This window comes from Anopheles maculipalpis, chromosome 3RL, assembly GCF_943734695.1.
Source record: "Anopheles maculipalpis chromosome 3RL, idAnoMacuDA_375_x, whole genome shotgun sequence".
In the NCBI taxonomy this organism is placed as follows: Eukaryota; Metazoa; Arthropoda; class Insecta; order Diptera; family Culicidae; genus Anopheles; species Anopheles maculipalpis.
This window is the reverse complement of record NC_064872.1, coordinates 33,368,019-33,383,918: the sequence shown is the minus strand read 5'-3', so window position 1 is coordinate 33,383,918 and position 15,900 is coordinate 33,368,019. Positions and strand designations below refer to the sequence as shown.

The window sequence follows — 15,900 nt, the reverse complement described above, 5'->3', positions numbered from 1 at the left end:
GTCACTTTTAGGATGGGAAAAAAAGACAGAAACGTAACACCACACCACATAAAAAAAGGTGTGCGACAGATATATTCCATCATAAATATGCATAAGGGGTGAAAACAATTTATCGACTGTTGTCTTCGTTGACGTCGATGATGTCGACGACTTTTGATCCGCTTCCGAGGTTCATAAATTCGGCTGAGTGTTGGTTTTCGTGTTTTTGTTTTCTTTGCTCACTGCTTCATATCATTCGGGCCACCGTTTTATGTTCACGGTGTAACATTTATCTTTTTATGCTACTTGTAGGTAATGGCCTTTCGGTGGCGATGCTTCCGACATACGGGAACCACCTTCGACTTTTGTAGACGTAGTCGCGGATCGATAAGATAAGATGTTGTTGATGAGGAGGAAGATGATGACGACGGTGCAGATGATGATGATGATGATGATGTAGCGATAGCAAGCATACGATCGTCGACAGGCAATGAATAAATTAGTTCTGCACGTCTTCTTTGACAGCGAACGAGACCTTTACCTTCGGCAGGAAAAAAGGTTTATAGCGAGCCGTAGGGTTACACAGATGAACGCAATGGCGCCTTCAACATCATCAGGATGTAGCAGAATCTCGCGTCCTCATGTGGTGAAGACGCTTTTTCATTAATTTTATCGCCACTCACAAAGTATTTACGAGCATCGAGTGGATTATCGCCGGTTGTGAAGCATTTTAATCGGTGCTCCTGTTGCATTCTGGTAGCTATTGCAGCCAGACGGAATTCTTAACGAAACCGGTGATCTTTGAATGACATTAACATTTAAGCGATCAAAACTCACGCACACACGCACATGGTGGCCTGTTGACCACAACTGGTGTGCTGTGGCGTGTTGAAGATGGCGTAATTATTCACGTACCTTAAATGTTTTCTGATCAAACTGTGTGCATGTGCGATACACAATTAAGCCCATCCTGCAAACCCGAGTTCACCGAGCGCAAGCGAACGTGCCCCACATTGTAGCTTAATTTAATTTGAGCCTCACCTCCCCCCAAATAACCCCTACTGTACTGCTGCACAAAACTTGGAAGCATCCTCATGCAGGGGCGTTGCATTTGATGCAGTATGGCCAAGCTTTGCAAAGTGTTTTGCTGCATCAAGTGTAATTATGGACAACACAGCAACCGAGACATGGGATGCAAGAGAGTGAGAGAGAGAGAGAAAGAGTTCTGGAGCTAACCGCAGGGACTAATTCCCATTTTCAGTGCCCGTTGACGAGAGTGCGAGAGCTGGTAGTGCACTAGTTGTTACTAGAGCCCCGTGGCTTGCTTACCTGTGTAGTCCGGGGTGATGTGATGGCGCTGCATGTCGCTCATCGAGCATCCGCTGGCGGCACTGGTGTACATATTTACATTGAACGGTTCGTGATAGAGGCTGCTCTTATCAATCGATTCATTATCGTCTATCGATACCTGCGGAAAGGGGAAGGTGAAAAGGGGAGGAAAGCAGTTTAGAAGCGGTGATGGAGGTAAAATTCAAATGGATAAGTTTAAAACTGTCCCGGGGATAGATACATCCCCGCAGTGATGCTCTGAGCCAGGGGTTTGTCTGCCGTACTTGGCGATGAGTTAGTCTCACACCCCCAAAACCATGGTGTGCAGGTACTGCACTTCGAAGCCAATGCAGGGCACAAATAGTTCGCAAATCAGCTTCGATCAAGTGTCCGCGGGGAGTTGCTGGAAGGAAAGTGCATGCCCAATCAGGAACGACCAGGGTAAAACTTTTCCAAGAACAGTGTGTTAGTCGGTATGTTCGATGAGTTTTAGGTGTTATTGGAAAAGTTGCCCCAGAGTTGAAAGTTGCGCGGGGTCGCACTGTACGCACAGTTGGGAAGATGTGCGAGTACGATTAATTTATCCCAATCGCTCACACAACCGGTGATTGAGGGCAGTTTGTTGAAAACGAGCAAACGTTGATCAGTTTTGTAGCGTACATTGGGGAAAATCATCTCAGTAAATTTTAGCTAATGAGTAGAGTAGATTGATTGTTGCGAGTAGGAACTGTGTCGGTATTTGTACTTCAGTCTCTCAAAAGGACCAATTTTAATATGACTTGCTAATACGATAACTGGATGGTTAAGTACACTTAATTTATTACTTTTTACTGTAAATTATAATTCTTTGGAAATGAATAAATCAAATTTAATTTAATATGTCCACTTAACGGAACACTTGGAGACACAAGAGGATTTCATAGAGCATCCTCTTCTTCATCTTCCTTTCTTCAATATATTCTTCAAAAACTACCTCTACCTCATCATCATTAGCGGACACTTATCGTAACGTTCACAACTCTTCACCCGGTTTGAGGAAGGTGATCAGAAGCGCAGAAGAGGCGCAAAACAAAAAAAAAAAAAAGCAGCCGATAATTACCTTGAAATTGCTGTTCAGACGCTTATCGATGCCCAAACTGTCGGTATGCAAATTGTGCTGCAGCGCATCGAGCACCGCCGCCGTTCGGGTGCGCTTGTTCTTGGCCACGATGAACATGATGATGACGATCAGCAGCAGGATGATGGTCGTCAGGACCGCTATCACGACACCGACAAAGTGTGGCTCCGGTTCCTGATCGATCGGTTTCGGTGAGATGACTGTGGAAATTGAACAAAGAGAGAGGGAGAGAGAGAGAGCAAACGGAAGGTAAATGGTAAGTAATTGTAAGAAAAATTGCCATGCGAACTGTCAGAAGCTAATGGACGAATCAATTCGCTGCTATGGGTCTTAGCGTCTTTTTGCAGCTTTAATTAGCGTCTTTAGCATTCCTGTCGTCTTCAGGTGCGAGACGGCTGACATTACTGTTGAGGGGAGATTTCTTCGGGCAGGAGCAATTCCAGTGTAAATGAGAGTAAAGGAGAGCTCTTCGCGAACTTGAATGCAGCTCGTCAGTATCAGGGAGTTGTTTTATGGTTTGAAATTAATTTAAATTGCAAATACCATATAATCGCCAATAAGAGATCTTGATTCATTTGCGATAGGAGTGAGCAGTAAGTATTACAAGCAACCGGTAATGGGGAGACCATTCGGTTCGACCAAGCCCGACCGACACTAATCGACGACAAGAAGGTTGACAAGCCGGTTTTTAACCGGCGCCTGTTGCCACGAAAGGATTACATCTTAAGAGGGTGTGTTGAAGATGCCTCTTAACGCGAATCGTTTAATTTTCCTGATAGTGAGTGAGAAGGATTACTGCTTTTAGGAACAAAAAATAAACCTGACAACAATCTGCGAACATCCAACAGGTGTTTGAATTCGTAACGCGCTGTAATTTCACTCATTAAGTGTGACGATTGGGTAACATAATAAAAGGCAAGAGATGATACATAAATCAAACATTGAAACATTTTTTCGCTGCTGTCGCCACACTGATTACTATCAAGTTGGTCTAGTTCAACTTTTAAGGCGCCTGAAGCTATCCTTTTCCCGCGTACCGGAATTATCTCCGGCTCCGTGTGTTCGGTGTGTCTCGCAGTGAGTGAAACCAGATTCATATTCGTTTGATTGCTGATGGTTTTGCATTTGCTCCCGATAAGGCTGTAGAGTATAATGTGCGGGATCTTCTGGCGGAAGATAAATTCATTCCTCACTCTTGACTGACCCATCTGGCCAATGGAGCACAGGAAGCAGCCGGGCCGTTTATCATCACTCATCTTTTCATCATGGCCGGGCTATCGCAATGGATGGTAGCAGCACGAGCAGGAACTTTATGTCGCACCAGGACACAACCCCGGGTGAAGCGGTGCAGCGGTACGATGGCCACCATATAACTCGAGCTCTGCTGCTACTGCGGATGATAGTGATGATGATGATGATGAAGGTGATGTGCACCGAACCTGCACCAGTGTGTCATCAAAGGGAATTGATCGGGCCTGATGTGCTACGCCGACGACTCTCGGCGCTGTCGGTATAACTGTGGCGCTGGCTTCGGGACATTAGAGCGCCGGACAAGATCCAAATCGGATTCGGAATGTGTCTCGCACGAGCATGAAGCAAGCATCGTCGTAGGCCAACAAACAACTAGTTCACGCCGGGGCAAAGTATGTGATAATTTGAATAATTGATGAGTCACATTAGCAATGCAAATTGGTGGAAGATATTTGATCGCTCTGAAAACGTGGCACGGCCCTCTCCGAGCACATTAACGATGAGCGGAGACAACGGTGTAGCCAGCGGGTGTTGAGTCTTATCCAAAGTCCAAAGACTTGCTTCCGTTCTGAAGCTAATGGGCTTATTACTCAACGTGTATCGTCCTCCATCCTTCCCCGAATGTCATGTGTGCCATCCGTGCTGGATTGATTGTAGTTAATTTGCAATTATTTTATGCTAAATATTAAGTAATTTCTTAGATGAATATTTGATCTGATATTGATTGGACTGCGTCCAGCGGACCACAACGCACACAGCCCACTGTGGGGAATTGGCGAACTGTGCAATTTGTGGCGTCGTTCACTTTACTCTAAGTGGTACCCGAGTTGTGCATGGAACGGAAATTGTCCTGAGAATCTACCCCGGTGTCTATCAGCTGGCAGTAACTTTGCTGCAGTATTGCTTTCTTTTTTGCTTCCTTTGGAGCTTTCCAAAGGTGTAGCTTTGGAAAGGAGCGTGTTAGTGTAACGTTCAAAACCATTGGTACTTACTTTGAGTTACATGGTTCCGTTCACCCTTGTTCGCGATGTTGATACCGGACTCGTCACGCTGCAGCGGATACTCGATGGAGTTTTCCTGCGAGATGGAGTTTCCGTTGACTTCCTCGTCGGAAAAGTTACCCGTCACTGGGGCTGGAAATAGAAAGGGAAAAAGTAGAATAGATTAGATTTTTATTAGCTTAAGTGAGGCACGTGTTAATTTGTTTAATTGATATTAATAACATTGTTTGAGAAGACTTTTTGTTACATAGGAATGGTGTCTCACAGAAAAGTGAGTTATTATGACCATACTTGATTCCTGGGCACCAAGTTTGAATGATGTTAGAACAATACAATCATGTAGAATAATTAATTTTTTATGATCTTTAAAGGGTCATATATGTAAGTTTTTAGAAACAAGTCAATATATCAATCCTGACTGCCTATATGCTATTGAAATGTTGAATTTTTATAGAAGTACGTGACAAGATTTGATCCTAATGGGGGACGGTCCGGATAGGATTTGAAGCCAGGTCCTTCTGGGTATCATTTAATATCTTTTTAATATCTTGTTTATCGTTGCGTTGAAGACGTTCTCCAGGAGCTACGCTGAAAAAAGGGCCTCTTGACTATTCCAACCTGATAAATATATTAGAGATGTCATGTTGAGCCTCAGGCCATGATGAATCGTTTGAATTGAATATTGAAGTCAATACAAATCGAAATCTTCCTCCATAAAGTCAGAATAAGTTACGAATCTGTATAGAATGGATGCAGCAATTGCATAAAAAGTATTGCATATAATAATATTTAAAAAAAAAACTTTATGAGCATTTTCATTCTGCCCTGTCCCTGACAATTTTGACATCTTAGATCATTCGAGATCATCTCTCAACCTCGCCCATTCTTTTCCCATTTTCATACAAAACCTTCTGGAGCGTAATGAGTGGTGGCATGACGTTACAGCGTGGACAAACATTCCCAAGAAATACTCCCAAGAAAGATTCACTCCCATCCACAGAGGCAACGTTTTCACGCGCCACAAGAGAGGCTATTAATTGCCCATGCGACGTGTCGCACTCGTCAGCGAGTTACCACACAAAGTAAAAATGGCGCTGCAGCAAGCCATAAAAAACCAAGAAAGGCAAATTAGCAGAAATGTGCGCAAAGTGAAACATGGCTCCGGATAGGAAGAAACGACCGGGGCATGAAAAAAAAAAAAAACATTCGCCAAGTAAATGCGCGGTGCTTTGAAGAATCCAGCAAACGACGGGCCAATAAACGACGAGTGCGGTGCTAGTTCAATCATTCACATGCATTCACTCCACATGTATGTGCATATGCAATGTTTGTAGGGGTTATGGATGAGGCTAAGGCAGCGCCCGCACCAGCGGGGTTCAGGGTTCATTGGTTCTTATCCAACGCCAACGGAGAGTGGTTTTTGAAACGTTTTAAGCAGGATTGAATTTATTATCTCCTGCAACATACAGAACGTGGTCAATAAAGTGCAACCCAAACACACAGGAACACATCTTCCTCGTTTGCGTGTTGTGTGTGTGTATGTCGGAGGAAAGCACTAGAAATTAATCAAAAATACAGTTGCATCGGAAGCAAACGCTCCGGCTTCACCATCGGACGCCGAGTGGAATTAATAACATAATTTGATATCAAAGCCACGGGAAAATAAACATAAATTAGCTTCAAATCCGTAAATGCATGTGCGTGGCACCCATTGACTAGCCCCGCTCAAGATGGCCGGAGCAGAAGCCAGGGAGGGTGGTTTCGGGTTTCGGATTTTGATAAATTACCTCGAGCAAGAGCATGAGAGTTGGGCAGCCACATGCTGGAAGTGGATGGGGATTGATGTAAGAGGATGTAGAATGATTAACTGCCTCCAAGAACCGGGACTCGACTCTCTTGCAAGTCGAACTGATGCCGGTGATGTGGCGCAACGAAACCCTGGGGACGCATGTCTTTAACGGTCGTGCATTTCTTTGCGCCCACCTCGTTAGGAGTGCGAGATCGGGTTGTTTGATTTATTAAATTTAATGACTTGCTGCTTTTTCTGCACTGCCCCGTTTGAACCGTGCGCTCACACACGGTGACAGTTCGGGCGTGAGGACACGTTTCTTCCGCAAGCTGAAAGTAAAAGTGCATCACGTATTTGGCTTTCGCGAACCAATTACGGACGGAGTGTTTGAGGGCTGTGCTGCTTCAAGGTGAAGCCGCAAATGAATTCTTTTCGCTTTGAAGAAGCTTTGCTCAAATGGCGTTCTAGGAGCGAGTGGTTCCATTTCCTTTCTCACACCCCACATTCGTGGAATGGGTGGGTCAGGAAATTAGGTGAGCCTAAAATGGGATTTGATGCTAAATTTAGCATTCCGTGAAACCATGATTTGGGCACGTGTGTGTGTTTGTGTTTCTCTTCTGTTGTTGACAGCAATTTATGATTGCGCCCTATTGAAATGGGTGGCTAGGGTGGTTTTGTTAGCGCAAAACGGCCAGCAACGGGTTAATGGCATGGTGTGCATTTTCTTTTCCTAATGTTCATAAAGGAATGCTGTCCTCGTTGTGAACCATTAGCTGCTAAACAGTGGACCGACTGTATGGGTTAGAGGCAAGCAATTGGTTCTCGGGAAACATGATCGAAATTGGAAAACATTAATGCCTGCTTGTTTAATTATTTAAAGGTTAGATAAATTGTTTGGGGACGATAGAGGCAACATTGGTGTTAGACTTACCGTAATGAGGACTGACTATTCAACTACGTGGTATCAAAAAGTCTCGTAGGTAACTAGATGGCCGATATTAGTTAGCAAAGCAGATCGTTAGGCCAAGGAAAGGAAGATTTGTTTATAAGAAATGACACATTTTAATATCAATGTTGGATAAAACCTCGTACATGGTCCCTACTGTTATTTGGTTAAACAATTAGCTTTGCTAGAAAACTCAGCGCCTACAACTAGAACTGTCGACAACATTTATAGTGTCAGTGACCACTTAAATCACTGTGTCATCGACTCTGTCCAAAAACTTACGAGTTCCTCTGAGCCGCGTTCGAATGGAATATAAGACAGAATGTTTGGCCTTGTGGCTAGTAGATAGATCAATTAGATGCTTCAACAACGAACTTGAGGAGCCGCTATGTCGCTAATTCGACGCTCGGGACTCAGGTGATGGATCATGTATGGATAATTGATCTTGACGATTCATCCCTTAAAATCTGTTTAGGACGTCCACATCGGTAGAAGGGGGCTGCTTAGTGATGATGCGACCATAACGCCGATCTTCACATGGCGGAACTGGGGTTCTTCCCTCAAGATCGTTTTCTTAGTAAGCCACTCGAAGGCCGGTGCGATCAAGAAGCTCGTTAAATCCATAAGAAGATATAGACTAAAGAAGCTTGGCATGCCTAAATTGATTTTTTTTAAAGCTTTAAAAATTGACAAAAAACAGCACTTGACTGCGTCGAACGTAATGTAAATAATTTAGAAAATACATAAACATTAATCAAACTCTAAAGTAAGTGAATATTGCAAAAAAAAACATAAGCATAAGCTAGCTAGCTTAAAAAATCTAATAAGCTATCAAATAACTATGCTAGAAAAGACCTGTGTTGCAATTGAATCACCTTAAACGAGAAATTCATTCTCAACCATAAAGATAAAATACTGAATTTATGATATTTGATTGCATTAAAATTATGAATCACGTTCCTTAATCCGTTGATAATGGCACGATCAATAAGAATGCCCATTCCGTTTCTTAAACCTCAAACTCATTCTCAACGAACCTTCACCGAACGGGTCGGTTATAAACGAGCAAATGTAAATAACTGATCGTTTCCAGTGTGCCGTTTTTCATCGCGATACGTTATTATCTAATTAATTTGAGCCCATACTGGCGTTTCTGCCGCGATTGGCACCATTGCTTAATTCTCACGAGCACGAGGGGAACGAACGCGCAACACGCTCAAACACCTTTCAGTGAAAACATTTTTTTTTTTTTTTTGGAACGGGAAAGAAAAATAGTTTCCACTTTTCTCAACTCTTTCAAGCCGAATGTGTTGGTTGGCCGTTGGTGAGAAGCAGCTTGCCATAACTTATCCTCCGCCGGTGATAAACGGTTCTCGCCGCTCGTTCGAAAGTGTGCAAAGTATCGGCATGAATCTTACACCTTTTGCTAGCAGTGCTACGTCCGAATAACCTTACACACCCTAGCGTACACAGTGCAATTTACAGCAGCACCGAGTCTGGCTGCTTCAAGATGCTTCATTCGCTCTAGCTGGAAAGAAATGTTTTCGTAGCATATTGTGGCGACAGGGTCGTCCTTTTGTGTTTGCCCAGCACAAACATCGAGCGTCTTCGCAAAATGGCACGGATCCACACCGAGAGATTGACCATCATAAATATACGCTGTTGTTATAGATCAGTTACTTAAACAACTTGCCACCTTCCCCGTTGGCCTTCTTACCCAAGTGGCTTCCTCGCAAATGGCGCAATGACCACAACCGATTCGTTTCGTTCGCAAAATGCATTTACCCACTGGAACCGGTGGAACCGTTGGTAAATGGTGGCAAACAAACCGACGAACAAACGAACAATCATCACCGGCGCACCAACTCAGTGTGTGTGTGTGTGCCGGCCACTGGCAATCCGGGTGCGGTTTTGCGTAAAACTATCGCTACGCTAATGTGCTCGTTCCAATGTGCCGCATTGGTCGATGGAGATGAGAGAGCACCGTGCGCCGAGTGGATCGAGTATGACAAACAACCGAGGATCAAACAAATAAATAAATACCAGCGATGCTATTTACGAGATCTTTTGAATAATTTTACCCTATTTATTACGACGGATGATGAACTGTGAGGGAGCGAATTGCACAACGCAATGCTGATGCGTTCTGTTGCACTGCGGCAAGGTGAAGGCTACTGAATTGGCAGGCTGTAGGATGTACTAGCTTTTCCAAAGACTCTACCCGCACAACCCCAAACGATGGATGGTGCAATGATTTGGTAAAAAGGACAACAGCGACCAACAAACTCCGAAACGGTGCACGGCACGCTAATGCTACCCGCCTGCTGGTGCATTGTTACAGAAATAAAACGCATCCTTCTGTCCTATCATCCTTCACACCATATTCCTCCGCGCGCTTGAGAGCTAAATTTATCACTCCCGGCCCGGATGAAAAGATCGAGCAAACCCTACCAGACCGCGGAAGAAACATAACTTCCGTTCATTAAAATCTTGTTAACCAACAGCACCGCATCATTCATAGTTGCGCTGTAGATTTCTTTTGCCCGCACTCTCTCGGCCGTATTTTGTGCCGACCTCCTGCAAGTTTATACGCAAAATGGGACCAAGCGATTGGTGGACGAGCAGTGGCGTAATGTTTGTGCCAAAGTGCACTCACTGCCGGTGCATCGTTAACGATGTGGGAAAATGTTTTCAACCAGAGAGTGTGGTTGAATTCGGTGGGGTTGGTTTTGCGAATCCATTTTCAATGTAGGCGAAGGATGTTTTGTTTGTTTTTCGTCAAATTAATGGACATTTGTTTAGCAGTGAAAGTCCAATAATAAGTTATATTACAATTTTACAAGTTTTTTTCAGTTATGTGAAGGTTTAATGCGGCACTATTTACATCTGGTGCTTTATAGTTAACTATCAGGAACAAGAACTGTATGACCAAGTTCATTCACTCTTTGTAGTGTATCTCATATAAATGCAAAAAAAAATAGACCACGATGTTAATAATAAAATTAATATCGATAGGAAAAAGAAGGTTAAAATCCCTAATGAAAAGAGTATTTTACTAAACTCTTCCGACTACTTCCAGGGCATCATCACTATCGACAAAATCTCCCTGAATTGTATTATGCAGGGTGTTTTTTTTCTGCTTTCACCAGGGCTTATTTATAATTTTATAGAGTTATTGTGTATACCGAGTGGTAGGTGCCGACAGCAATATTCTACAATATTATCAACTGATACGTGCGGTGGACATTTAATCTGGAATATGTGGCCTTCATTGGTTCTTTCTGAGTTATTGTGTTCTATTCAGACATTGATGAAATCTGCTACTATACTTTTTAAACAATATTGTTCTAGTCTAAGGTCACCTTCTATGAGGGTACGGATGCTCCGACTCTTGAGCCCAATGTGTAGAATCGTAAGGCTGCAAGGGATTCAAAAATGATAAAATCTCTCTCCAGAATGTTGGCTAGCCAGTCATGTGTAAGAAGCAGTCAGAAAGGCTTGAACAATTTTCGGACTCGGAGAATATGATCAATTCTTGACAATCTCCTAGAGGTTGTGCTCTCCAACAGTCCAATGAGGGACTTTGGCTTATATTCTGATATTTGATTGTTGCTTTGTCATAGATGGATTGAATTAAATTTAGATTGTCTAAAAGAAGAGGCGAATGAAAAAAAGCCTCGAAAAAAACAATAACAATTCTTGACAATCAGTGCCTCAAATTTTGTTGAAACACAACTGATGAACTAATGTTTTTAGTTTGAGTAGATTCAATAGTTAATAGTTACAAAAATAGTACCAAATATGAAACAATTACTCCAACCAAAGCTTATTATAAAAATAGTCAATACATGCGGTCATACTTAAAATAAATTAATAAAAACATCGACCTGAGGAATAGGAATACAACATACAACAACCAATAGACCAGGACAACCACCACACATCCACAATCGAACATTTCCGGGATAAGGCAAAGAATATGAAGAAAATGCCTTATTATTAATGTTCATTGCTTGAGCCCCACGTGGTGTTGGATTCAATAAAATTTTAATAAAATTTACTTTCATAAAAAAATACTGAATTTTGATTTGCACTAAGCTCTTTAGCATTTTATCAGGAACTCTCAACATGAATGAACCAATTTGCAGGTAAAACTATATATCTTTTTTTTGTTGTTGTAAATAATGCAGATTCAGAAAATGAATGAGCAAAAATATTTCCGTACATTGCTGGTCGTAGAAGTTGAGCTTCTACGACCAGCTGGAGCATGCCGTCACTTAGGGCAACCAATTGTTTGGCTTACTAAAACAAAAAGCTCGCGACTTCACTGAACCGGTGTGACTGACTGATGCTGACTTCATTCACGCTTCAGTTGTTTGTTGGCCAACCGCTACTCGTCTGCTGGCCCAGCTGGAATCCATCCAGCGTAAAGTAACCCGGTTTGCTCTGCGCTTCTGGTATGTGGAAGTGGACTACGATGTGGACGATGTGCGCTGCTAGGCCTAGAGTCACTAAACCAGCGAATCTGCAACGCCCGGATGCTGTTTATTGTGAGACTTCTGGACAACCGGATCGATTCGCCGGGACTACTATCTGGCCTTAGCCTATATGTCTCTCGATAGCGAGATCGCTCCGCGCAAGATCGATGCTCGACGTAGAGGATCGCCGTACACGATTTGACACCTCTGATCCGTTTTTATGTGTATGTGCCGTGAATTCAATGTCGTCTGTGATCGTCAGCAACTTAACTTAACTTAATTCGCTGTGTGCGACCTACTCCATGTAAACTGATCTCGTCCACGTTTATTCATGTATTTTGCACTTTTTGTATCGTTCCGCTTCGAGGGAGCCTCACGCGGTCTATTGAAAATAAACCAAATAAACAAATTTACAATAAAATATTGCAAAAATATTGCAGAATCAAGAATCGACTAGAATGTGACTAGTTCGACTCAAAAACGGTAATGGTGAAACAGCAAATTATTGCCTGCAATATTGTAATGCAAAAGTTGGATACATCTCAAATAAAAAACTACTTAGCAAAGCGATGAACACACTTTGGACCAAATTCACACTCTACTTAACAATCGGCACAGCCCAAACAACTTGATTTTTCAAACATCATTCCTAGAATGATGGCTTCACTGTATCGCCGAACAGTTCAGCAACATTGTACGCATTCTGCGCGCTGTACAATAATTTGATTATTTGTTGCAAATTGGTCGCCACTGTGACATCTGCTGGGTTGGTGACGGGTATGAGTAAGAGAAAAATATGCAAAAAGGGAAAACGCAACACTTCACCATTCGAGTGAACCACAGAACCAACTTGTTAGTGTCGCTGCTCGGATGAGTAACTTTCACGCATCAACTGTCGCGAATTGCATTTCGAGCGTACACAAATATTACTCTAACCGTGGATTACTCTTTTGCCGATTCACACAGTAATGTTTGCCAAAGATGGTATATTAAAAGTGATAAGAAAATAATCTCTGAACGTATTTAATGCCTGGGGGGGGGGGGGGGGGTTCGAAGAGGAGATTGATTTGTGCCACAAACTTTCTCGAGTTTGAGTTAAACGAGTTCTCGAGCTGAAACGCTAAACAAGAACGAGATTGCATTGTAAGCATCAAGATAGTAAAAGATGCAATGCAACTTGCTGCACGATAATAAACCACAACTTTTATGAGTGCACTTTTCGTGTTTAGTACGCTTTTAATTAACCACAAACAAAGGTGGAACGGGATTAGCAGTAAAACTTGAAATGAACGTACCTGAGATGAACGAGATTTCACTCAGCATGATCCAGCGCAGTGCGAAGTAGAGATGTATCTGCACGTAGCGACCGACTCGATGGTGCAGTTTGATCGTGACGTCACGCGCATTCTCCATCACCGTGTCCGGCATGTAGGAAAACTGCACTGGCTCACCGGTAAAGTGCTGACCACCGATGCTGAAGAACACCTTTGCATGGACAAAAACCTGTGGAAGCAATATATGGTTCACAATTAGCACAAGCAAGCAAGGAAAGACGTTTAAAACATATTTTTTTAAAACTCGCAAGCAATTAAACGCGACGATGTGCCCTTTTTAATGACGGATTTATGGACACGCTTTCCCAGAACCAAGTGATTGGATCGGATTGGTCCGATTACACCGATTGGTAGTAGAACTATTCTACGCTCGAGATGTTCATCTCGCTGCAAAACTAATTAATGTGCACTTGTCCGGTCTTGCAGCCGTGATTTAAGCTGCCCTGCCCATGAAGAATCTGGGGTGAGCATTTATTAAAAAGTGGAAAACGAAACGAAAAAAAAAGCCAAACAGCTTCTTCAGCTACATTTTCTTCGATTCCGTCGTCGACAAACGGATGACGTATCGATGGCAATAAGCAGCTTATGAAACTGCGAGCCAGCGTGTCATTTTCCTTAATGGTAAAAAGCATTCGCCCGGCGTCCTCAAACGTTCGCCGAATCGGAGCAATAAAATGGCCCCTGCGTTAGAGTGGCGAGGGGAAAAAATAGAAGAAGAAAAAAAAACCCAGAACGAATCCTAGACGATCCTTTTAATTCCAATCGCTTCGCTTCTCGAGCGACGTTTATTAGCACAATAAGCGTCGCCAACCGACCATACAGAAGCAGCAGCAGGAGCAGCAGCCAGCCACGATAAAAACCATCTTCGTTTCAGCACTCCCATGCTGGCCCAACGAATGCTGCCAATCGAATGAGTACTGATAAGACTGCTTCTAGGGTAGGGAGAGGTATAAAATTGACAGCATTCAGCGGCGAAGGACTTGCAAAGTCCAGTACGGGACGGGTGGGTTTAGGAAAAATCCCGCTTGAAAATTAGCACAGCCAGAAATTGTGCTCTCTTTCACCGCACGCGCACGCTTCTTCCGATCGGAGGGGGACAGCCATTTAACAGCCATTACTGTGGAAATGTGCCATTTGGATTGGCAAAGCAGGAAGGAGAAGAAAATGTCATCTTACTGCAAAGAGCGTCGAACATTGGCGTTCTTGCTTTTTTGTGTTGCGTTTCAAGTGACGTTTCATAGCCCGTTGCTTGAAGTCGTCAATGATGCATGGACATGGACATTTTCATTTTATTAGCTCGAGTCGTAATGCAAAGAATCTGTTTGAGTGCGCCTTTTTTTATTTACATTGTCACTTCATTAGATGGAATGGTTGTTTCGTGATACAGAAAGACAAAGACCGACAGAAAGAGTCTGTAGACTGGCGATGAGCAAACTGGAGTATCGTTGATTGAAAATGGAATTGTTTCTGTTTTTTTATTGTCAACTAGTTGAATAGTTTTAATTAAAATGTATGCACAATCAAACCTAAGCGGTTGATGCTAAGATAACCAACGATGGTCTGTCTGAAACGATTGTACCAAAAGTAATATAGCAAATGGTGCAGATTGATGACAGAAGTCTGCCATCCTGAAGGAAACGAAGTCCTTTCCAAGTCGACATGTAATCCAACGCATTTTTCACGTAAAGAACAGCTGCTCGTAACAAGTAATTTTTAATATTTCGTCTTCTTGCGGAACTGTTTATTTATATATTCACTCACGATATTCTTATCAGTCGCAGCTACCAAGCGGGGTTTGTTGAAGGCAAATCCGCCACCGACCAAATCTTTACTCTTCGGCAGACCCTCCAGAAGTGCCGAGAGCGCCAGATCCCTACGCACCACATGTTTATCGACTTCAAGGTGGCCTACCATACCATATATCGAAATGAACTATAGAACATAATATAGCGGCACCACTTTCCTGGAAAGCTGATCCGGCTGTTAAAGGCCACCATGAATGGGGTGCATTGCAAGGTAAGAGTATCGAACATGCAGTCGGAATTGAAGTGGAGTTGGACTTCTTTTATTGTTGCCGTTGTTGATCCTGTGGCTTGCCAAAACCTTCTGCCTCCGCCTCACCATTTACCGCTATTTATACCTGTTTCCTAGCCCCAAAGTTGTTTCAACTCTGGCTGTCGTCGGCTGTTTCTTCTCCTGGATTGCCGCGTGGATGCTACAGAATCATTCGAATCTCACAGGGGTCTGAGGCAACGGGACGGACTCTCCTGTCTGCTGTTCAATATAGCCTTGGAAGGTGTCATGCAGCGTGTTAGTCGACGGCGACAACCTCGAGGTAGTAGAGGAGTTCTGCTATCTTGGGACTGTCGTAACTTCGAATAACGATGTCAGCATCGAAATCTGGAGGCGCATTATGCAGCAGAATCGGGCCTTCTACGGCCTTCACCGTCTGCTGAGTTCCTGAAGACTTCGAGACCACACGAAATGTGAGATATATCGCACACTGATTCGCCCTTCAGTCCTATATGGCCACGAGTGTTGGACCATCCGAGCGGAGGATGCAAACGCTCTTGGCGTGTTTGAACGTCGCATTCTCCGGACCATCTTTGGCGGTGTTTTCGAGCATGGAGTGTGGAGTAGAAGGATGAACCAAAAACTTGCTGAGCTATACGGAGA

General features: G+C 43.3%; 3 protein-coding genes across 5 annotated transcripts in view; all 3 read right to left on the bottom strand.

The window, feature by feature from the left end:
* Positions 1-15,900, bottom strand: part of LOC126565465 (translocon-associated protein subunit gamma) — a 485,163-nt gene that overhangs the window by 344,596 nt on the left and 124,667 nt on the right. The gene's annotated exons all lie outside the window — the stretch shown is intronic.
* LOC126564039 (discoidin domain-containing receptor tyrosine kinase B) overlaps positions 1-15,900 on the bottom strand; it is a 126,687-nt gene that overhangs the window by 28,180 nt on the left and 82,607 nt on the right. For both annotated transcript variants that reach the window (XM_050220944.1, XM_050220943.1), the window contains exons 7-10: positions 13,186-13,393; positions 4,669-4,809; positions 2,408-2,625; positions 1,309-1,447 (exon numbers count right to left, since the gene is read on the bottom strand). In XM_050220944.1, coding sequence (XP_050076901.1) covers positions 1,309-1,447; positions 2,408-2,625; positions 4,669-4,809; positions 13,186-13,393 — 706 coding nt within the window. The remainder of the gene's footprint in view (positions 1-1,308; positions 1,448-2,407; positions 2,626-4,668; positions 4,810-13,185; positions 13,394-15,900) is intronic.
* Positions 1-15,900, bottom strand: part of LOC126564191 (striatin-4) — a 353,049-nt gene that overhangs the window by 322,103 nt on the left and 15,046 nt on the right. The window lies entirely within an intron of this gene.